The following is a 25,185-nucleotide window of genomic DNA, read 5'->3' on the forward strand; positions in this document are numbered from 1 at the left end:
CCCATTCCGGGTTTACGAATCCAACCACCGCAAAAAAGCCACGTCTAATCCCACCCAGTCTCTAACCAAAACAAAAACAGAAAACAACACAACCATAAAACAAACCAAACAAACCAGCCACAAACGCGCCATCAACAGCAACCGGTAACACCAACATTATGAACTCATGTTAAGTTCATTAACCAATGAATTGCTCATCGTTTAGGTATAGTGGCTTTATTTTTAACTGGTTTTCGTATTTTTATCAGCATTCCAACATGTATCAAAACTATTATTTTAAATGAAATGAATTAAGATTGTTCCAATAAAAAAATCTAAACATATTATCAAAATTAATTAAATTTCATAATTTATTCAATGAAATGTGAAACCACATCGGACAAGTGAGAATAGATATTTTTTGAGGAAAAAGTGAGAATAGATATTTACAAGTAAAAAGGATTTGTTTGTTAGCACGTTCTTCTCACACAAGAGCATAAACTAAAACAAAAATGTGGGGGGTAAATATGGTCATGTTGAAAAGTCAAACTCTAATTAATATACCGACATCTTTTAAAAAAATTATCATATTATATAATTGAGAAATGATATTTGAACATTCATTTGGCGATAACTTTTGTGATATTTTTATCTCTCATACTCAAATTATGTTTTATTTTATCTCTCTGTTGTTATGGTTTTCGTCCCAATACTATTTTTTCTTTGTAAATTATGGTTGTCAAATAAGTTGTCACCAAATTGATTGTTCAAATAACACTCCTTTATACTCCCTCCGATCACTGTTATAAGCAAAAGTTCACTTTTTAGATTCATTCAATAAATGATGTATGTAGTCTATATAAAGAGACTACATACATCATTTATTTAATGAACCTAACAAATCAACTTTTGTTTATCGTAATGACCGGAGGGAGTATAATTTATAACTAAATCAAAAAAGGTTATGCTTTTAATCGGCTACAAATTTTGTGGTCTAAAATTTTAGGTCTGGTCTTCTTGATCCTTAGATATACCTTGATTAAAAACAAATATGAAATCTATATAATCTACTCCCTCCGTTTCAAAATACATGTCCATTTTAGAGAAATTGCAGTAACCAAGGAGAAGCTAGTTTGACACAAAAGTTCCTATTATACCCTTGTCTTTGATTTCCTCCATTTTACATTTATTTACCCCATCTCATAATTACTTCCAATACCAATACCAAAATTAATTAAAGTCAATCATCCTTCAATACCAACACATTCTGGCAATACCAATACATACGGTTCATCTAGTAAATCACATTGTTTTTGCTACTGGATATTCATTCAAATCTAGATATTCATTCAAATCAAATCAAAACCACAATCTGCCTTTATATTTAAGTCAAAATCCTTTGTTGCTTTTGAAGATGCTTCTCCACAATCACCATGTTTTTGCATTCTATCATCTTGTAAGGTTATGTTTGTGTCACTTTGTAACCCATCAAAAGAGTCTTCAACCCATATTGTATGCTGTCGAAAGAGTCTTCAACTCTTTCATTTTGCAAATCTTCAACTTTCACAAACTTTCCTTTGTTTTCCATTTTTTTTGTAGTTTTAATTATAAAATTTGCTATTTTTATAAACAAATTAGAGAGTCCAATTAATTAGGAGTAGTTAGTTACCATGGATTAGAGTAAGTAGTCATGGGAAAATAATTTCTTGGGAGAGTGCATCCATTTAAAATTGGGTCAACATTTATTAGTGGAAAATAATTATTGTGGAGAAAATCTAGAATCCAATTAATTGGTATACAAGGGTATAATAGACAAACTGTATCCTAAAACTATCAAATGGATATGTATTTTGAAACAAAAATTTTCTCTAAAATGGACATGTATTTTGAAACGGAGGAAGTATATAACTCCAATTCTTCTTTAGGACTCTTTTGCCTCAACTAATGATAGATGCCCACGTAATCTGTTAAGGTCAATTAACTATAAGCTTGTCCCATAAAATCTTGAGCAGAAGTATTTGGTCTAGTAATAGAAAAACAATAGTAATCAATAGTACTATATATACGTGGTGGGAAATGATTGAGTGGCAAAAGTTTTCCTCGAATTACACGTGATGCATCATGCATCTGTGTCTCTCGTTATTAGGAGTAGAGTTCTTTACCGCTGCTGTTACAGAAGTGGGTACAGTATTATTAATAGAATATACTTTGAGGGAAGAATACACTGTATATAGATAGAGGGACATAGATTTTCTTCTGCTTAAACGTTGAATTGGTCCCTTAACTTGATTTCAAATATCGGTTTGGTCTCATAAATAATAAAAAGTCCGTTTAGGTCCTTTAACTTTATTTAAAATATCGGTTTGGTCTTTTCTGTTAATTTAATTCAAAAAAAACGTTAAGTTTTGGTCCCTTAACTTATTTAATTAGTATTATTTTGGTATTTTGATCCTTTAACTTATTTAAATATTACTCCATCCGTTTCAAAATACATGTCCAAGTCAACCACTTCACATATGCCAATGCACAATTTTGACCGTTAATATCTTTAATAATCTAAAGTAAAAAATTATAAAAATTTAATATTTTAAAAATATTTGTCGAGATAAATCAAACAACATCTTACATGCTAATATTTGTATTTATACATTAGGTAAAAAGTATGGTCAAAATAAGTCAAGTGAATAGTGTACATTACAAAAATTGGACATGTATTTTGAAACGGAAGGAGTATTAGTTTGGTCCCTAAACTTAACGTTTTTTTTTAATTAAATTAACAGAAATGACCAAAATCGATACTTTAAATAAAGTTAAGGGATCTAAACAGACCTTTTATTACTTATGGGATCAAACCGATACTTGAAATCAAGTTAAGGGACTAATTGAACATTTAAGACATTTTCTTATTATTTACATTTACATTAAGATGTTGTACCAATGTGATGTTCTCAAAATGGGGTAATAGTCACTTTGGACCCTGAAATTGTAACGAGTAGTCAAAATAGTTCTTCAATGTATCAAAACTTCAAAGTAGTCCCTGATTGTGCATTTTGTTAGTCAAATTAGTCCTTAACGTTAAAATATTTCATTAATATTGTCAGATTAGTCCTTATAAGTACATGTTTATTGTCATTTTAATCCCTATATGAAAAGAGTTATTGTGAACATTGAGAGGTTATTTTAGTGTCAAGGATTATTTTGACTAACATAATGCACAATCAAGGACTATTTTGAAATTTTGATACAATGAAGGACTAAAATGACTAATCATTACATATTCAGGGACTAAAGTGACTATTATCCCTTCTCAAAATAGATTAGAAAATTCACAACCACCACCATGCAATCAATAGGAAGTGTTACTGTTTTTGCAATTAAAAATTGTTAAACAAAAGAGTGTGGAGTAGACTATAAAATTGATATCTGACATACGCTTTTAAAATTATCTCAAACTTTACCAGTATTTTATGATAGTTTTAACTCTGGCAAATATTATTTAGTAAATACCCTTCGTCAACACTCGTTTGATGACGTAGTTAACGGTGCTTGTGTAAGAGATTAACAAAGTCATAGACTGTAGATTTTGTGTTTGAGAACGCTTCTCACGATCAGAGATCAACATAGTAGTTTACTCGATTGAAGAGTGAATGGTGTTAAAGATTTTTTAGGCAATGTTAGCATAATTATTAAGCAGTTCTTACTATCATTTAAATAATATTCAGTTTTGGAAAACATAAATTGATAAATGGGTCCTTTTTACCAAAGCCTATGTTTTGAGGATAAAATATGTTCCTATCTCACATGGATCGTGTCTTTTGTACGTTGCCATTTGATAGCTATTCTATTCATTCACAAAAGAGGCGTATCATCTCTTTCTCTAGCAATATAAACTCAACCAACCCTTTGACACCAAATGAGCAAACAAACGGGAAGTGTAATTTTTAGTTATAATAAAAAAAGTGTAGATTGATAATATACACTTTTATGATTTTTTTTTTTTGTTTTTGTTTTGTTACAACACTTTTTAAGTACGTGTAAATGAGCAACTCATATGTTAAAATGAGTTGTGTTATTTGAACAACTATTTCAATGACAATTTATTAGATAACCATTGATTTATAAAGAAAATGAGGTTTTGACACGAAAATCAAAACAATAGAGAGAGATAAAATAAAAAATATAATGAGTATGAGAGAAAAAATTATTACTACAAAAATTGTTAAAAAATAATTATACAAATATCATTTCTTTCAAAACTCATCTAGGAGAAGTGGAGAACCCCATAGGACCAAACAAAATCAACATGGCTACTTTACTGGACTTGCCAAAGGTAAATACGACACAATAGATGATAAGGTAGTTTCATCAACCACCCATTTGCTACCTGCCTAAAATAGTAACCCCTATTACATACATATAAAATAAATATTTAATAAACTACTAACTACCTATTATTACATATAAAATGCATATGTACTAATTTATTTGATATACGCATCATAAACATTATCTATCCTTCCAATATTTTTATATTGTTGTTCTTTTACGGATTTAAGCATTCGAGTGTAATTTATAGGTACCTCAACTTGCATCTCGATGGTTGTTGTTCGACATCAAATCAACATTCTGATCACAATAGTTTAGTTACTAGGTTTATTGATTGTTATAATTACTTTTTATAGTTCCTTGGAGGTGGAGCAAAGGTACTTTCGCTACTCAATAGTCAATATAGAGAAATTGTGGTTTCTTAGTTAAAATCAAGCTTTCCTTATGTGACTAACAACATGGAGTAAGTGAAACTGTCCTCATGGTAACTGGTAAAAAGAAAAATTGTGGTATTGGTGATACACATTAAGACACACAACTTGCAATCAAGAATAAATTTTGCCATTTTATCAGGTAACAAATTTCCACACTATTATAAGTCATGTTTCCCTTTCAAATTTTTCTTAATTTTGAAACAGGATGAAAATTGGAGGGACGAACTTTTTATCTTGCCATTTTTCCTCACCTTCCTTTAAACTTCTAATCAAAAGAAATATAGTATTTTGTTCATAACTTTATCCGACAAAGCATTTGGCACCTAAGACTCGGTGAGCCATCAGGGTATCCCCATAGCTCGGCCGGTTGAACCGACTATATGATTAATTTCAGGTTCGACCGATTGAACATAATTTATCCTTTGATATCCAATCTCATATGATGTTGATGACTCCATTATGATTCGAATTTGAGTTTTGTGGATACTCCAACTTATGGGGCAAGTTGCTTCCACTTATTTCAATAATTCTAAGAAAACAAATGGTTTTTTCAAATAAAACACATGTACACAAGCGTTTTATCTCCATAGCTCGGCCCTTTAAACCGACTATAAGATTAATTTCAAGTTTGGTCGATTGAACATAATTTATCTTTTGAATTCCAGTCATATGATGTTGATGACTCCATTAAGATTCAAATTTGAGTTTTGTAGATACTCAACTTACAGGTCAAGTTGCTTCCACTTTTAAAACACGAGGTTTTTTTTCAAATACAACACACGGACACACATACGATTTCTTCAAAGAAAATTGCTCTTCTTTCAACAGAAATTGCTCACGTCCACCTAAACTTCCCAAAATGCCCCCACGTGACTTAAATCACGCAGGTGTTATACTCATCGTGACTTTAGTCACGTTGGAATACAACCTACGTGACTTAAGTCACATTGAGTATAACACATGCGTGACTTAGTCACGTGGGGGCATTTTGGAAAGTTCGGGTGGGCACGAGCAATTTCTGTTGGGAGAAGAGCAATTTTCATCTTCAAAAGATGATGCATGCCAAACACAAGATTTTTGATCTATCATGCTTTTTGGCCCACTTATAATGAAAACATATTAATCCAAATAACAGATAAAGAAGCCCCCCCACACCCACAAATACAGTCCATGTTCATCAATACAAAATGTGGATAGCTCTTTTTTTACTTTATTTTCAATTTCAATAATAACTAGTGGTTCAGTTTTGTGCTGGAAGATTTTCCGTGTCATTTTATGTACAGATGGATACCTTACGAGTTTAGTGCAAATGATTCTTAAGTTTCATTTCAGAATGTTTTCTTGGCAAGTACAATACTAAATTGGTAATGAAGATAGTGTCTTTGAGTCTTTCTATTCCCATTCCAAATAAAAAGGATAAAAAAAATCCAATCTTTGAAAGAAAAGACTCATAAGAAATGTTCCTAAACTAACATTTATCATTAATGGCTGCAACCATTTTATAGTGCAAATGCAGATAATGTGTCTTTCTATTTCCATTCCAAACAAATTATAGTGCAAATGATTGAGTTTTTATCTTAGAATGTTTTCTTGTAACGTACACAACATTAAATAGCCAATGCATATAATGTGTCTTTTTATTTCCATTCCAAACATATAGGATAAAAAAAAAAAATCCAACATTTGAAAGAAAAAGGATGGAACATTCCTTTTGGACTTTGGAATCATCATGCAACAATGGATCACGTACACGGTACACCTATGATTTGCACCAATTGCAACATGAAAATTGCTCTTCTCACAACAATTTTTGCTCATTCCCAACAAAAAATACTTCTTGCGTGAGTTAGTTAACTCACGCTGGACTATTTTGTTTGGAATGAGCATAAACAGTTGGGAGAAGAGTGGTACCCTTGCAACATAACTGATCGCACTATTGATACTTGTTTTAAACATGGATTCCAAGAACATGTCCAATAGTCCTGTCCTACCAATTCCAATCCTTCTGTTGCTCCTAAGAAGAATCCTGAATCAAAGAATTTAACCACTTATCCTTCAAACCAACAAAAAAGGTTCTCTCCCAATTTTTCTAAGGATGGTTATCAAAATCTCATCCCTCTATGCATGACTCAGTTTCATTTCAATACATAAACCGACCCAGAGTCTTCATCGAAAATTGGTCTTCTGACATGATTCTTGTGTCATTCAGAATTTGCATACCGATGAATAAGCATGTTGAACTTCTAAACAACCTCAACATTCCTAACCAATTACGGAAGAATTATATATGAACAATTATTGTTCCTATTTCTACTCATAATAACATTGTGTTTACTTATGTTTCTGACAGCAAACATGTTTTTCTTATTTGTTCTAATAATAATCAATTTGATGTTCGCCATTTTTTATTAGGACACCCTCCTACTGCTGCCATGCAATAGCTTTGTAATCAGTTTCCATATATTTTCATTGATAAAAAAGTTGAATTGTTATGTGTCGTTTGGCTAAACAAGTTTGATTACTTTTTCAAGTTAGTGATACTTATGCTTATCATGCTTTTTATTTGATTAAACATATGAACAGTTGGGGTCCTATTGGTGTTTCATCTATTTAGTTTTATAGAAAATTGGAATTAACTGAAAACATGTTATTTGGAATAACAAGGAGGTCATTCTTATTTTCTGAGAATTGTGGATGTTTTTCTAGACATACTTGGATATTTCTCATGTAATCTGTGTCTGAAAAAATGTATTATATTAAAAAATTTGTTTGAAAGGTTAATACTCAATTTTCTATGAAAATTAAGGTTATTAAGCTACTATGATCTGGAATTTCTAATGCCTTTTTATCACTCGTTTTTAGGTATCATCCATCAACTTTTGTGTTGAAACTTCTCAACAAAATTCTATTATTGAATGAAAGCTTATGCACCTTTTAAATGTTGTTATAGTATTACTTTTTCATTCACCTTTTAAATGGTTTTTTAGTCATGTTGTCAACAGATTGTCTACCCCTACCCTTAATAATAAAACAAATTTTATACTTATATAATCAACCTCCTAAGTTTTTAGATTTAAAGGTTTTCGATTGCTTGTCTTCAACAAGCACAACCAAGCATTTTCTCAACTAAATGTGGTCGACTACATAGATCAAGTTACACCATAGTGATCTATCATACATCATTTTTCGGTCCAACTCGTTAATTTCCAAATCTTTTCTAAGTTTCTCTGATAGTTTTTTCAAGTCTTCCTCTGTCTCTTAATGATCTGACCATCATATACTCTCCTTACTGCAAAATCTATAGATCTTCTCTCTACATGATCAAACCAACTAAGCTTGTTTTCCACCATTTTTTCTACTATAAGTGCTACCCGACTCTCTCTAATATGGTCATTTCTAATCGCTTGTATTATGCTACTATAATTCAAAATAGGAGCAAATTTGATTCTCGAGCATGAACATGTACTTTTCTAGGATATCAATATGGCACTAAGGGTTGTCAGCTTTATGTTTAGGGCTACTTCTACTCTATTGCTGACCTTCTTGTTATTCCCAATCATATGTCTTGTGTTAAATCCAATTTTTTATTTGATTATGATTCACCTATATATTTTCCAATTTCTACTGCAGCATCACAACCTGTTGTTGATTCTGCAGCTATTTCTTCACCATCTTCTCCTGTGCATTCTAATGATTCTTGTGTTTCTGCTAATCATGCACGGGATCTAAAATGTTCTGATAGACTTGGACATCCACCTAAATACTTGCATGATTTTCATTACAATGCTTTAACCAACCATGACAGTTCTGTTTCAAATTCTATATACCACTTATATGTAGTTCTATCATAAAAATCTCTCTAATTTGCAAGCAATAAAAACATGATTCTAGAATCCAAGCAATGAATTATAAATTTGCAGGTCTTCGTCAGAATCAAACTTGGATAATTTTTGATATTCCTCCGGATAAGAAACTTCTTGGTTGTAAATGGGTTTAGGAGATCAAATATAAAAATAATAGCACAACATAGAGGTATAAAGCTCGTCTTATAACTAAGGGTTTTACTCAAATTGAAGATATTGATAGTTTTTAACACATTAGTCCTTTGAGAGTCATTATTTTACACCCACTTATTTTTCAGAATATGTACAGCAAGCTGCATCTTCGGGTGAATTTAACCATTTTTTTAGTGATGTCTTGCTAATATACTCCTAAAAAATAAGTTGATGTACTATATCTCTTAAATCAAAGACCTTAAAAATGTATATGATGGTCTTGCTATTGATGCTATCAGTCCGAAATAGAATTTAGGGACCAAAAGTATTGACGGAAATTAGTTCAGAAATCAAACTAAAAACGAAGGTTACTAATCTTACAAGGACTAAAAACATAATTAACCTACATTTTTGTCATTTCATACGGATAGGATTGCAGTCAATATAATAACAAGAGGAAACAAAAAATTAAGTAAAAGAAAGTGATTAAGTAAAAATACTAAACTAGTTAACATCTTTTCCTACATAGCCCACAAAATTACAAAGCATAATACAACCCAACAAACTAATATAAACAAAATTAAGATATTTTCATTTCTCTCGTGACATAATAATTTTCACTTCCCTACAATTTTTGTCCTTTTTTATTTCAATTATTACTTATCTCCTAGTCCTACGCATTAAAACAAAAATGAACGTGTAGGTTCACATGGTCAACAAGAACAAGAAATGCACCTGATTAAACCACTCTCATTACAACCCGTACAAGTCTTAAACCCACCTTTCTCCGCATACACCTTACGCGCACCGGAACACTCCCCACAAAGCACAAACCTATGATCACCGCACACGTGGCACACTCGCGAATCCGCTACGGGCAATCCTTCCAGAAGCTTCTTCAGCTCACCATTCTCGTGCAGCCACGTCACTTCTTGGGCCCCACCTATGTATCTTCCGTTGATGAAAACACGTGGCAGTTTCAACCCGGTTTTATGACCCGTTACTAAACGAAGCTCCGAGAGAAAACCTGAGTCCATTGACACGTCACGTTCGTCTAATGGGATTTTGAAACTGCGTAAGATGGAACGCACCGTTTTGCAATCTTCGTAGGTTGTTCTAACCACGCGCAGGGATGTGAAGTAGATTACCACGCGCTGCTGTGAAGAGGGAATTAATGAAGGTTGGACGGCGCGTGAGGCGCGTGGATCGTTGGGTGAGAGAGGTGAAGAGGTGTAAGTGAGTTTGGGTTGATTTGACCAGGCTCGGAGGAGTGAGTTAGCGAGTGTGACTCGGTGGAAGATAGAGGTTTTTTTGGGTTTGTTGATTGTGGTGGGTTCTTCTGAGAAGAGGGTTTGAATGTCTTTGAAGGAGGAACAAGAGAAAGGAGATGAAGTTGATTTTTTCCATGGTGGCCACATTGAAGGTGGGAAATGGGTTGGAACAAAATTTGTTGTATTTTGATTTAGGGTTTTGTTTGTTTGGTTGTATTGGGTTTTGTTTTCGTTTAAAGTTTGGATTTTGGTGAGTGAGTAGTGAGATGCAGAAGTGGGTGATTTTGCATTTTTGGTTGATAGTAAATGTGTTGTGTATGAGAGAGAGAGAGAGAGAGAGAGAGAGAGTGGTGAAGAGGTAAAGGGTAAGGGAGGGAAAGATGAAATGGTGTGTGTGTGTGGAGATGGGTTGAAAACTTGAAGTGGAGAGAGTAATTGTGGGGGTGGTTAAGGTTGTTGAGGGGTTGTTTTTTTATCTTTTGCTATTATGAGAGGTTTGGGATGGTGAAAGCGTGAATAATGAGATATTAAGATAATCTTTTTATGCTCAAAATACTCTTTTTTTTTTTTTTTTTAGTATTGTATTATACTTCCTTCTACCATGATTATTATAAACAAAATTTCATTTTTTATGTTTGGGTTTTTCTAACATGTGCAAATTTGCACATGATAAGAAGTTTAAAGTAGTAAGTTTGTATAAGAATTTGTGCATTTTATACTCTCTCCGGTCCTTATTATAAGAAAAAGTTGATTTTTTAGGTTCATAGAATAATTAATGTATCTTATTGTAAATATAGACTAGATACATCACTTGCACAATGAACCAAAAAAGTTAATTGTTTCTTATAATAAGGACAAGGACCGGAGGGAGTATTAGATATATAACTTTTTAATAAATAATTGTGGTTTTCAATAAAAAGTTGTTACTTTTAATATCCTTATCATGTGCAAGTTTGCACATGTTAGACAAACCCTGTTTGTTTATTTAATAGCTAATGTATCTGGTATGTGATATAGATTAAATACATTAGTTATTTTTTTTAATGAAAAATACATTAGTTATTTTATAAATTTAAAAATTAAGATTTAGTTTATAATAATGAATAATGATTAGATGAAGTAGTTGCTAGAAATTTACTCTTTAATGTGGATAGACATAAATCTAAAATTTAACCTTAAGCTTATACATTCAATGCATCAATTTATAACTGAATTGAAAATTAAAATTGTTATTTATTAAGACAGTTTTTTTTTTTTTTTACAAATAAACTACTCATTGTGAATTATAAAAGCTTTAATTAGGTGAAATTTTAAGTGTTTATATCCATTATTCTTTCCTTTAAAATCTAAGGAGGCATTTATCACTTTTTAATGTTATCGGTAAAACATATTCAATGACGAGTTTATAAGAAACTTAAATTTGATTTCATAACCATGTTATGTGACTCATCAATTTCAGATTACGTTTGTATGATTCAAGTATGCTTCAATAATAGAAAAATTAAATAACTTTTATGAAACTTACTCTTTTATTTGCATTGAACTTTTAATTTGATAATAAGTTTGACTAAGTCATTAAGGCTCATACTATAAATTATAAAAGAAATATATTCAATTAATAATTGCTAGGTTGGATACCATATCTGAATTAGAATATCTGGATCTCCCACTTGTCTGTGTATTTTCAAATGGTTATTGTTACTTTGTTTATCTACCAAAAAAATAAAAATTAATAATACTTTATTTTTACCAAATCAACAAATTGTAGAATGAGAACCCCAATTTCAGTAAAAAAAAAAAATGAAAACTCCCAAATTGTTCAAGGCTAAAGAGAAGCAAAATCCCCACGGTCACACATGAAAATTGATTTTTATTAACTTTAAAAATAAAGAAATCATTCGAAGTTTTTAAAGTTTGAAAAACCGTAAAGAATAATTATAAATTTTTTTAAAGTTTGAAAAACCGTAAAGAATAATTATAAATTTATAACGTTTAGTAATTTTTAAAAAAAAATGAAATTTTATATATAATTAAATATTTGTGTCTGCAAATTTTATATATATAACCTGCACTACTTAAAAAATTTGGATTCGTCCCTGCCGCCACATAGTTCAAATGAGGAGGAAAAAAAATTCATTATTCTATAAAATTCACTTATATACCCCATTAGATTAGTTATGCTCTTATTTATTTATTTATTTATTTTGGTTACATATGCTCTTAATCATTTAAATAGTTACTAGTGTTTAGGTGATCAATCATAAATAAAAATAAAAAGATACCATAGATCTAATGCATTATTTTTTTTTTATCAAATACTATATCAATATGCTTTGAATATTTTTATAGATTAAATTTAAGTTGAGTACATGGTTTCATTGACACGTTTTTACTTATAACTATGAATGGACTGTTTCTGAAAAAAAAAAAAAAAACTATGAATGGACTGATAATTAATTATTTTCATAAGCTTCTTGCATTATCTTAAAAGACATTTAACGACTATAAAAAAAAAACATTTAATATTAGACGCAAAGAATATTAATTTTTTGTATAATTATATGGAGTAAATATTGAATCGTAGTTGAAAAACAATGACATGTGTTGTTGTCAAAAGGATAAATAATAGTAACATGTGTAGTTCATGGAACTAATTATTTGTTCATAATCTTATAATTAATTTTGTAATAAAATTAGAGTATATTCATCAGCAATTTTTTTCCTTCAAAGAATCTAGCAAGGAACTTGGATCTGGATTTGCCGCTGTAGCAAATTCACACAGTTTGCCGCATTAGCAAATCTAAACCATCAATCTATGATCTGACGGTTCCAAATTCACAGCATAGATTTCAACAATTTCACACAAAGTTAGATCTTAATCGTTCACTTCAGATTAGACAGTTGAGAGCCTGAGATTTGCTACTAGACAAACTGTGTGAATTTGCTACAGCAGCAAATCCAGATCCCGCGAACTCACACCTAGGGATGGCAATACGGGCCAGCCCGCCCCGTTTAGGCCCAGCCCGCTATTAGCCCGACAAAAACGGGGCGGGGCGGGGCGGGCCAACTTGAGGGGGTGGGCTCAAACTCACACCCCGCCCCGCCTAAAGGCGGACTAGCGGGCTGGCGGGTTGGCCCGTCTATTTTTTAAAATATTTTTTTGTCGATTGTTATTAACAAATACATTGATGTTACAAAAGCAATAAATTCAATATAATGACTCTAACATTAAATAAATCCACCATACATGATACATCCAACATAAAACAAATTACAAAATAAATCCAACACCATGAAATAAGTCTAAAAAAAATCAACCATAAAAATTCTACATAATTTGTTCAACGTCCCTAAGTTAATCATCGTTTAGGTAATATAACACATCATGGCTTCAGAAAAGAAGAAAGGAAGAAATTAAAAGATCAACGCAAACATAAGTTCACTTAACACAAACAACAACTAAGATAAATGAGCAACAAAGCTTACCTTAATCCCAAGTGAGTCAGACTAAATCAGACCAAGAGTAGAGAGCGAAAGAGAGAGAGGACAAGTTTGAGTCTGGGATGAAAGTTTTATAATGCATTGGTGAATCGGTTTTTTTCTAGGGGTAGTGGACTAGTGGTGAATCAGTTATCACTTATCAGAGAGTGTGGGACAAATTGAGGTTGGGTTGGGTATCATTTGGCCCAATTGTTTATGGGGTGTGTAAATTAAAAATTCGGTCACTAATAGTAAAAAAAAGAAAGGTTAATAAGCCCGCGGGCCAACCCGCCCCACCCCGCTATGAGCCGCTTTTTCAGCGGGCTGAACAGGGGTGGGTCAACTAGAGAGATGGGCTCAAAATCTCACCCCATCCCGCCTAAAATGACGGGTTAAACGGGCTGGTCCGACGGGCCGGGCCCGTTTTGCCACCCCTACTCACACCCACTAAGTGCAGACTGCAGACCGAAGTTTACGGGGTTGGACATATAATTTGCGCTTCCTTTGTAAAAAACAAATAATTTAACTTATTAAATTAGGTACACATGCTGCAGAAGCAGTTAAAACAATGGAATTGGAAAGAGGCACCAATTATTGCTGCATCAATCTTTCCTAATGCAGCCATGCTTGTGAACTTATTGGGCCCATTTTCATAAAGAAAATGGATGTGTGTTGACGATAAATTCTTCTTTATTATTTATCAAAAAGCAGATGATAAATTCTTTTGGCGCCAATTCTTTTTTCCCTAAAAAGTGTAAATGAAATTCCGTTTAGTCGACAATGAGTTACTCATAGTATGAGTTCAATTTCTATTGTTGACATCAAAACTTTATTAGTCTCTGAACAAAGTTCTTTTGACGGAGGTGAGCGGCTTAGACCAACTCATCTAAACTATTTTACAAGGAAAAAATATATTCGAAAGGTCTCTTTGTGGTAAATATAAAGATGGAATTATTCATAGAATTTCATTACTAAATTATTCATAGAATTAAAGGTAGAAAATGACAGAGAGATAGAGAGAGTATGCATTCAAGAAAATAAAAAGGAAATGCGAATCAAAATTTAAAATTTACGGCAGAGTGAAGTAAAATCTGCTACAAAGGATAGTTGATCAATATTGGAGAATGACTTGAAGAGAGTGTGATGCTTTGAAGCTACAATCCCATTACTCATTAATTGCACGGATTGACATTTGCTTGCACCATCCTCTCTACCAACAGACACATGCAGCACAACCAACATCAATTAGGACTGCACTCATATGTCTTTTTTTTTTTTTAATAATAACTAACAGAAAGACGGACACTAACAATGTATAAAAAAAACACTGTTTTAAATGAAGGATAAAAATGAAATAAAAAATAAAAATCATCTTAAAACAATGTATTATCTTTATATAAAATATGATATCAGTTTTTATCATTGTAACTTGTACTAGTTTGAAGAGGGGAAAAGAAAAAATAAGTATAAATAACATGTAGCATGATCAAACATCGATTTGTTTGTTACGACAAGATTCATGTGTATGGCTAACATCCTCAATTGACTTTCCCACAATTTCTCTTGAATAGCTCTATTATATAAAACATTCATTTATCCTAAAGTAATGTACACACCATTTCACTATCTCTTACTCACCTCAATCTCTCGGATAGCACTTGACAGACATCGTGGTTGGTGATATTGGTCAACCACAATGTCACTAGTGACTTTCTTCTCTCTCTTTTACAATATTTTTTTTGTACACTTGTAATATTATGGTTGGCCAATATCATCAACCACAATGTCACCTAAGTGATATCCCAATCTCTCCCTAACTTGGGAGGTTGAGTGCTTGCATCTAGGACATCGAGTTGCCCTCCTCATTTGTGCTGCAGCGCTTCTAGTCATCGCTTGAGATCCGCATGTGATAAATTCCTAAATTTCTCAACAACATCAAAATATTTGATATTTTCTTCGGTCACATTTAGAAATAAAAAAAATACTTTTTATATTCATTGAACAACTAATGTATTTGATCTTAAAAATACTTTTTTGGTCTAAATAGCTGGCTAATGTATTTAGGCAAAATACATTAAATATTCAATGAATCTAAACAGTATATTTTGGCTTATAAATGTGATCAAAAGGAGTAGAAATTTTTACTTTTTAGATATCATTTATCTTGATGTGTGAAATTGTCCTGCATATCATGTGACCACTTGGGCCATATGCTATATGCAATTATAACCGGACCATGGAACAAAGCGTGCTTGAGAGTAAACTGTTGGAATATTTTATTATTTATTATATTCCAATAATATTATGTGGGCAAATATCGTAACAATAATTATATTAGCTATTTATCATTTGTGGGCCTTAGTTGATTAGTGATCAAATTAAGTAATAAGGCTATTAGATTTCTAATTGAGTAATTAATTAAATGTTTAATTAGTTGATATGGACTCAATGAGTGGATGTCCGGATGGCCCATTAACGGAATAATGGGAAACCCTAATGGCCATCCAATATAAAAGAGGCTATGGTCCCCAATACACCGTACACGGCAAAACTCTCTCTTCTCCCCATCTGAAGAGAACTTGAGGCATAAAGGTACCGGTTGAGGAAGAACCAAATCAGCCGCCGCTAACCGTGTTGATGTTAATGTTTGTTTCAGATCACCTTCTCTTTGGTTATCATTCTTGATGAGAGGATAGCTATGAAAGCTTTATCCAGGTATTCCTAATACCCTAATTCTTGATATCCTTGATAAATCAAACATGTCGTAGATCCGATCATAATCATGTTCAATGTTTTGTTTGCTTCCGCTATTGATTCATAATTGATGAACATGTTTTATGAAATCTGTTTATTAAGACCTAAATTTCCAACAAGTGGTATCAGAGCGGTCTTCATGTTTGATTTATTAGGATTAATTGCAAAGTTTTGAATTTGTCCATAGTTGGATTTAGTTTGAGCATCTATTTTTATGAACCCTAAATTTTTTTTATTTTGCGGCTTTATTTTGATGCCGTAATAAAGATGCCGAAATAATTTTGCTTTTATTTCAAAGCTTCAAATTCATGTTCTGAAGCCTTATGAAGTATATATACTATATAGTGGTGAGTTGTTTTCTTAAAATCGTAAATTACATGTAGAAATTAAAATCGACACCGTAGCATAGTAATGAACCAAGGTTCATGCTTCTGAGACAAATTTTGCATGACTTTAACTTTATGAATCAAGTTTTTGTTTATCTTATGAATGCATATTGGGATTGTTGCAATGATAATTGAATTCAAGTTTAGGTTTGATTATTATTTGAATTTAAATTTAGAGCAAATCATAAAGTTTGCTTTGTTTTGAGATTGGTATCGGTTTTCCGTTTTATGTGGCAATTTTTGTTTTATATGTGTTGATTATAGTTGAGCAACTTTTAGGATGATAATCCAGCTTATGGAAATTTGACTGCCTTGCGTAAAATTCTGTGAGAAATAAATTGTGCTGAGATATACATATTGTCAGTATATGTCAAATACAAAATTCAGTTTTGGTTGTTTTCTCAATTTTCATGGATCACGGTGTATTTTGACCTTCACGTTCATTGATCCCATGTAAAAGATTTGTGCTATCTTGTACAAATTTGTGATATCATGTATGACCTTTTAGCCATATTGTATATACGGTTTGTTTGCTTCCAAATATTTGGTAAATGATTAATTAAGGATTTTGATATGAATCTAATTTGGTTAAAAATAATTATTTTTTTTTAATCTTTTTCAAATCAAATATTTAGTTTTGACTTATTTATAAAGTTTTATTTTTGTATTGTTATATCTCTTTGGTAGCAGGTATAACAAATATAAACGTGTTGTTAACAAAATAAGTATTTGGATTTGATTTGACATGATTTTAAAATATAATTATCATATTTTGGAGTTTAATTTCGATGTGAAATTAGTTTTGATTCACGAAGATTTTGTGCATAAAGTTCATTTTGAGAAGTAGGCAAATAGAGTTAAAATATATTTGTGATATATTTGTTGCCTTTTAATAATGAATCTCAAAATATTATGAACATTTTTTTTTTTTTTGTACATAAGGTAAGAATTTGGTTCTTTAAAGTTTGAGAAATAATAATTCTAGTCTTGTTTGTTTATTTATAAACATAAAGTATATTTCTTTATTTAGGAAATAATTGAGTCTAGAGTAGTTATTCATTATTTTATTTAAAGAATCAATTGGTATATGTGAATCAATTGTGGCATGAATATTTTGGTGTATATAAGATTCAATTTTCTTTTGTTTTGAAATTGAATATATTTCTTATAGCATGGTTATGATGTTAGAGTTTATTATTATTAAGTTTTTTACAATAATATTTTGTCTTATCATGCATTTTGAATATATTTCATGTTATGTTTGTTGTTGCTTTATGCGATATATGTAAATGTATTGTCATACACACATTGGTGTGATTTGTGACTTTCATCTTCTTTCAAATTCGTCAATTTGTCTTCACACTTAAGGGTTGTCGAGTGACCTTATGGTTACATAGCAACATAATGGACTAATTCGGCCTACATTATGTCGGTAGTGCCTTGTAAATTTAAGACATTTCCCATTTGGCTTGTAAAATTAAGACCATTCCCACTTAAATTCATTTAGTGAATTGTCTAGTAATTTTGGTTGAGTTGGTTGAAACAACAAGTTGCAAAAGTAACCTCTGTTGCGTAGATTTGATTCAGTTGGAATTACAAAAGATGTAGTATGTAATTGTTCATGCGAACTGTTTTAGTCGGCCAAAAGGAAGGCACAGTTTGGCCGGATAATTACATACATGCGATGGTAAATATGCGGTAATTATTAAAGTTTTTCCATGTGGATAATGAGGATGTCAAAAGACACCCATTATCTGACCGGACTTCTTAAGTTTTATCCATGTGGATAATGAGGATGTCAAAAGGCACCCATTATCTGACAGGACTTATTACCATATTTGATCATTGCATTGAGATTACCGTTTGCAGTTAATTCTTAGCAGTCAAAAGATTGTGTTTTAATGGTGCTTTGGTATCTTGTTTTTGGTCTTTTAATTTACAACTTGTGATGATAAATATGTGGTAATTCTTAAAATTTTCATGTGGGTAATGAGGATGTCAAAAGGCACCCATTATCTGACAGGACTTATTAAGTTTTTCCATGTGGGTAATGAGGATGTCAAAAGGCACCCATTATCTGACAGGACTTATTACCAATATTTGATCATTGCACTGAGAGTACCGCTTGCAATTAATTCTTAGCAATCAAAAGATTGTGTTTTAATGGTGCGCTTGGTATCTTGTCTTTGTCTTTTAATTTACATATAAAGATCAATTGTGCATGTCTTACAATTAATTAATTTTGACATGTCTATTAATGTTGTGTGAATGTAAACTCATTCAAGTATTTAAGAGTTTACATCTACACTTGTGATGGTAAACACATGACAATTATAAGAATTTATTCTTTGTCAAAGTAAATTGTCATTGTTTGATCGTTGCTATAAAATACCACTAGCAATTGATATTATTGTTTAAAGACTTGATATTAATGATGCACTAGGTATTTTGGTGAGTACATTTTGCTACTCTTGTTCTCTTTAAACTAATATAGTTTATGTATCTGCTAATTTGAGTTAAATTCTAATATAGGATTTAAAGAAGAACATTAACATTGTTCTTCGATCTATACCTTAAATGAGGTTGGTGAAACTCACATTCTCTCACAAATTCAGCAACTAATGTGAGAATCAAGTTTGGCAAGTGAGTATACTCCAAATCTCATAGGTCACGTGAGATCATAAAGCTGAAATATCATATGTATTAGAGGTGTTATTTAAGATGACAAAATTTTTGTCATATTTTCTTTGCTTAAACTAAGGTGCTTTTAAAGCAATATAGAGAAAGACAAGCTCTCATTGGAGAGTGAGTATTTCATTAAGATTATTAGGCAAAGAAAATGTTAGGAGCACATTATGTAAACATTTAGTCTTGCTAAGACACTATAATTTCGACTATCATGTGACTTGTTCGAAAATTCAGTAATTTCGACTATCGTATGACTTGTTCGAGAATTCAGTATTTAGTATTCTCTTTGCACAATTAAGTTTATAACTGTTACAGTTAGAAATGATCATTTAAATGATCAATTCATAAAGTGTGCAAATATGGAAAGACTGAAGCAAGAGAAAATAAAATAGTGCTCATTCGGAAAATACCTCATAAGGGAAAATAAAGAAAGGTAGTTTTGACTGACTTATGTCCAATGATGTTGAAAGATATATCAATTTAGAATGGACAAAGTCGATAAAGATTGCTTTATTCATTTTTTTTTTAACTATTTTTTAGATTGTCATTAATGGATTATTTTTGTATTTAAAAGACTATTTGGTGAATCATCACTTGGATTTTTTTTTGTTTTTGTTTTAATTTCTCTTTGAATGAATCAAGATATTTTAAGTTTTTATTTTATGATGATTCAATGTGTCTTTTAAGTTCAATTATTAAAGTCAATTCAGTTATGACTTGTGACATTCTATATTGTTTAAAGGTTTGAATTCTATAAATTTTTCGTCCCACAAATTAAGAAAATTTGAGACATAAATTTTTAAGTTTTCTTGAGGATATTGAGTTTGGGGGAGAGATATGGTTTTAAAAACAAAATTGAATGAGGAAGAATTAGTTCTAAACTAATTCATATAGTTACTATTATTATAGTATATTTGGATCCTCATGAGAAAATTATTGTTCATTCTCTCAATCAAGTAGTTAAGAAATTAATTCATATAGATCAAACTCAACACCCTCAAGAACTAGGGATTCTAGTGTCAATAAGAATTGACTTGTAAGAGAAATTCTATTTAGTGTAATTGAAAGACTCTATTAGGACAGTCATGACACTAGTTTGCTTGTTATAGTTTTGAAGCTACATAAGATGGATGTCAATACATTGTTTCTCAATGGTGACATTAATGATACAATATGGTGCAACTTAAGAAAACTTTTGTGTCAATAGATACAAAGTAGATGTTTTGCAAAGTTATGAAATCCACTTATGAGTTAAGAAATTTGTCTCTTTAGTGTTACCACAAATTCTCATAAAGTAATTGTCTCATTTGGTTTTGAGATAATATTATGGAGAATTATGGATTTAGCAAGTTCAGTGGGAGTAAGTTTATATTCCTAATTTAATATGTCAATTTTATTTTATTTGGTCAACTATGATATATGTTTGTTATGTGAAACCAAGGAAATCTCTAACAAAAGTTAGTGATGAAAGATCCTGGGGACACCTCTTTTGTATTAGGCATTTCAATACTTAGAGATTCTTCTCAAGGTATTATTCGGATATCACAAAAGAGTTATATCAATAAAGTTGAAAATGAAATGACATAATTTTTGGATGACCTCAATCATCGAGAGAGACTTTTCAGTCTCAAATATTGCCCATTAGGAAGTTTATGAATTTAGAAATTTAAGTATTTTCCTAAGCTTTGCCTATAGGATTCTTATATATGATTTTATTATACGCATTTGGAAATAGCGGATATAATAAGATTGTTTTGGCAGATACTTGAGCAATTCAAAGTTTGAATTGTTAAAAAGGCAACCATAAGGATTATTAAAGAGAACAAGAGAGCTTATGCTCACATTAGAAATCTGACAATTTGGAGATCATTGGTATGTCAGACTCTGGCTTTTGGATGTCTGTATATAATACACATCCTGATTCAGGAAATTACTGTAAGTATTTATGTCACTTGGTTGCATATTGTTAAAGGTATTGAAAGACCACTCAAGTTATATAATGACATAATTCAGTCTTATAGTTATTCAACAACCTTTATAAAGTTTATTGCCTTATAGATTATTGTTGTTGAATGATAGAACATGCATGTAGAGACAAACTTTATGCTAGCTATACCACTAATCAAAGACATGACACCTAAGGTCTTTTCATATGGTTGTTGTCATTAAGGATGTCTTCGATTAGTGGGAGTCTCCTTTATTTTATGTTCTATACTTTTGTTTTGGTATTGATACAGACTTTATGCTATGATTTTCTGCAGAAGTAAAGTTCATGAGGTTATGTTTATTATAACCATTACTGTATCATTTTGTGCAAATATTAAATTTGCAAACTTCAGTTTGATCTCACTAAAGTTTTCAGATGGATCAGTTGGAAATAGGCATGATTTAGAGATCACATTACATGAAATTTCCATGCCACTCATCCATATCAATCTATGTCATCAAGTGCATTGATATGGTGGTCGTCGGGGTTTCGTTACGTTATATGTCAGTGACGACAGCCGCGGTGGTCCCATTATTAATGTATGAGGTGGACCAGATTGTAAGGTTGAAATCTAAAGATAAATAGCATTCGGATGCGCGCCTAAAGAATTCTGATATAATTATTAAGATATGTAGCCCAAGTGGGAGATTGTTGGAATATTTTATTATTTATTATATTCCAATAATATTATGTGGGCAAATATCGTAACAATAATTATATTAGCTATTTATCATTTGTGGGCCTTAGTTGATTAGTGATCAAATTAAGTAATAAGGCTATTAGATTTCTAATTGAGTAATTAATTAAATGTTTAATTAGTTGATATGGACTCAATGAGTGGATGTCCGGATGGCCCATTAACGGAATAATGGGAAACCCTAATGGCCATCCAATATAAAAGAGGCTATGGTCCCCAATACACCGTACACGGCAAAACTCTCTCTTCTCCCCATCTGAAGAGAACTTGAGGCATAAAGGTACCGGTTGAGGAAGAACCAAATCAGCCGCCGCTAACCGTGTTGATGTTAATGTTTGTTTCAGATCACCTTCTCTTTGGTTATCATTCTTGATGAGAGGATAGCTATGAAAGCTTTATCCAGGTATTCCTAATACCCTAATTCTTGATATCCTTGATAAATCAAACATGTCGTAGATCCGATCATAATCATGTTCAATGTTTTGTTTGCTTCCGCTATTGATTCATAATTGATGAACATGTTTTATGAAATCTGTTTATTAAGACCTAAATTTCCAACATAAACCACATCAATGGCTTCCAAAAGCTAAAAAGGTTTTAATCCACAAAAACAATGTGGGGTGTGGATCGTACTGAAAAGTTTCACGTGGTAGCAAGGTACTTAACAAAAAAAAATGGGAGAGAAGAAGAAGGATCCTAGATAGAAAACACAGTGTCCAAACCACATGCCTTGTGAGTACTGATCCAACATTGGACAAAAAAGAACCAAATATCCTTTTTTTTTTCTTTATTATTTACTCATGTGAACCAATATTGAGTTTTTCTTGATTTGGGTGCAGCATTCCACTACATTGGTATTGCAACCCTTGACTGAATGAATTAGTTGCTCTGACATCTTAGCCACCTTTTAAAATGACTGTTGACATTTAAATAAAGGATTTCATTTCACACTCACTACACTGCCAGATATGATAAATCATAAGCTTGAGAAAATCTGTCTCACAAGAGTGATTTTTTTTAATGAGAAATAGTAATATTTAGTTTTGTAGATTAAGATTTTACTCATTCTTTCGTGTTTAAATTAAGGATATTTAATTTTTTTTATTTTAATTCAAATCAGTTGAGTTACTTACTCTGGCTGTCGACTGAGATTCGAGAGTGAATTTTATGGGACTCCAATCAATTGCTTCAATTTTATATTAGTACTTTGAATTACATTATTATGACCAACACTAACACTAACATTAACATATACATGAGAGAGTAGCTATAGGTTCGTTAAATCACTGCATATAGCTACAATAAACACAAAGCTGCTTGTGGCAACTATTATTTCCTTAGGATGATAATTTATAAGATCAGTTCTTGTGTTATTTAAAAATCGAAATTCAAATGAACATGTATGATATCGCACATGTTTATTTTGATCTCTTTTATCCTTTATCATCTACGATTTACACACATTTCAAAAATGCAAAAAAAAAAATCAAATAACATTGTAATTATCATTAAAAAAAAAATCATGTTAAAGTATCATTTCTAGTATAATATGGGGATAACAATTGAGTCCAATGACATCATTTCTATTATAATCCCATCTAATTCATCACCTTAAATTATTAGTCGTTTTGAAATCCCAACTTATCCTTATTATTTCTCTTTATTATTGTTTTTACCTATAATTGTGTTGTTTCTATTATTCTCTTTATTGTTGTTGTTTCTATATTATGCTAAATATTTCCCACTACAGGACTTTCTTGACGCGACTCTGAGTCATATTCCAAGTTTCATTTAGCGTAGTATCAAAGCTTCTCAAGATCTCTTAAGGCAAGGTTATATGTGGAGAATTGGACATGGATCACACATCAAAGTTTGGCAATAGCCTTGGATTCGCAATCGACCAGATCATAGGTCGAGTACACCATTGCATTAATTACATGTTTGCAGCTTTACACAGTTAAAGACCTCATTGTTGAGAATACTAGAAATTGGAACCTGAACATGTTGACATCAATTTTCATGAGCAGGATGTTATTAACATCTCTCGAATCTCTCTCCTGCAACACACAACTACTGATCAACGACGCATTTGAAAGTGATGTAGGAGTTGTTTCTTAGTATTTTATTATTTCAGTCTAATTTATTATTTGTTTGTCTATTTTGAGTTTGTTATTTTCAGCCATTAGAGTTTTGTTATTTTTCTATTTAAGCTTACAATTGTAACCTAAGAGGCAACTTTTATTCCTTCAATAATAGTTTTTAGAGAGTTTTCTCAATTTCTGGTGGATTTCGAAACCTTATTTTCACAAGTTTGTCGCTTGCAAACTTGTTTCTTTTTAATCTAGGTTTAGCGCTTACTAGCTTACATTTCCGACTGCGCTTGCAAACTCGTTTCTTTTCAATCTAGGTTTAGCGTTTACTAGCTTACATTTCCGACTGCGTCAGAAAGGGCAACAAACAAGATTAAAAACAACTTATAATCTATATATGCATCAGTTCACCAACTCGACTAAATTAGCAACGCCTGGAGAGACTGGAATTTATTGTGGAACTTAAGTTTTGTCGCACACTCTAAGCTTCTCAATGCCAACTATTTCATGGTCAACATAAAAATGGGAATAGCTTTTAATATGTAATGTTGAGAGAACTATCCTCTATTGAACAATTTAAAAGATTTTTAAATTTTCCCTTTAGTTATTTTATATTTGTTATATCTCCAATTAACTTCCCTTTTTTTATATGATTAGCTTCCCCTTAGACACTAATGTTTCAAATCAATCATATTTACTACAAATTGGTATCAAGAAGGTGGAAAAGTATGAATTAGATTTTACATGGATTTATGTATGTTTTCGTAGGACTGTTGATTTTGGCAACTAAAAGGCAGAGAGAATATTGACAGAAGCAATTGAAAAGCAAAACCTTGAACATGTGAGTGTGACTAGGGTGGGAATGAGCCGGGCTTTGCTTAAATAGGCTAGGCCTAGTTGAAAAAACTAAGGCCTAAGCCTTGGCCTTTTACCTGTCAAATGCTTTATTTTAAGCCTGACCTGACCTTTTTAAAAACCTAGCCTAGCCTATTAGCGTGTCTAAAAGCCTAGTTTGGGTTACAAATTTCAAACAGAGTCTATTCATCAATTATTTTTTTTCCATTCAATTTGTGCAACATACTTAATATAGAGATAAAA

The 25,185-nt window shown here is 31.5% G+C and overlaps 1 protein-coding gene across 1 annotated transcript; it reads right to left on the reverse strand.

Moving 5' to 3' along the window:
- Positions 1-9,202: 9,202 nt before the first annotated feature.
- Positions 9,203-10,440, reverse strand: LOC146939132 (uncharacterized protein At5g39865-like). Its single transcript, XM_085752914.1, has one exon. The coding sequence runs from the start codon at positions 10,150-10,152 to the stop codon at positions 9,448-9,450; it is 705 nt and encodes a 234-aa protein (XP_085609040.1). The 5' UTR covers positions 10,153-10,440; the 3' UTR covers positions 9,203-9,447.
- Between the last annotated feature and the right edge of the window lie 14,745 nt (positions 10,441-25,185).

This window comes from Medicago sativa, chromosome 3, assembly GCF_051527215.1.
Source record: "Medicago sativa cultivar Bolivia chromosome 3, Bolivia_mono, whole genome shotgun sequence".
Taxonomy (NCBI): domain Eukaryota; kingdom Viridiplantae; phylum Streptophyta; class Magnoliopsida; order Fabales; family Fabaceae; genus Medicago; species Medicago sativa.

What these genes read in the sequence shown, in the direction of transcription:
- LOC146939132 (XM_085752914.1), bottom strand. Translation starts at nt 10,152, where the DNA reads ATGTGGCCACCATGGAAAAAATCAACTTCATCTCCTTTCTCTTGTTCC.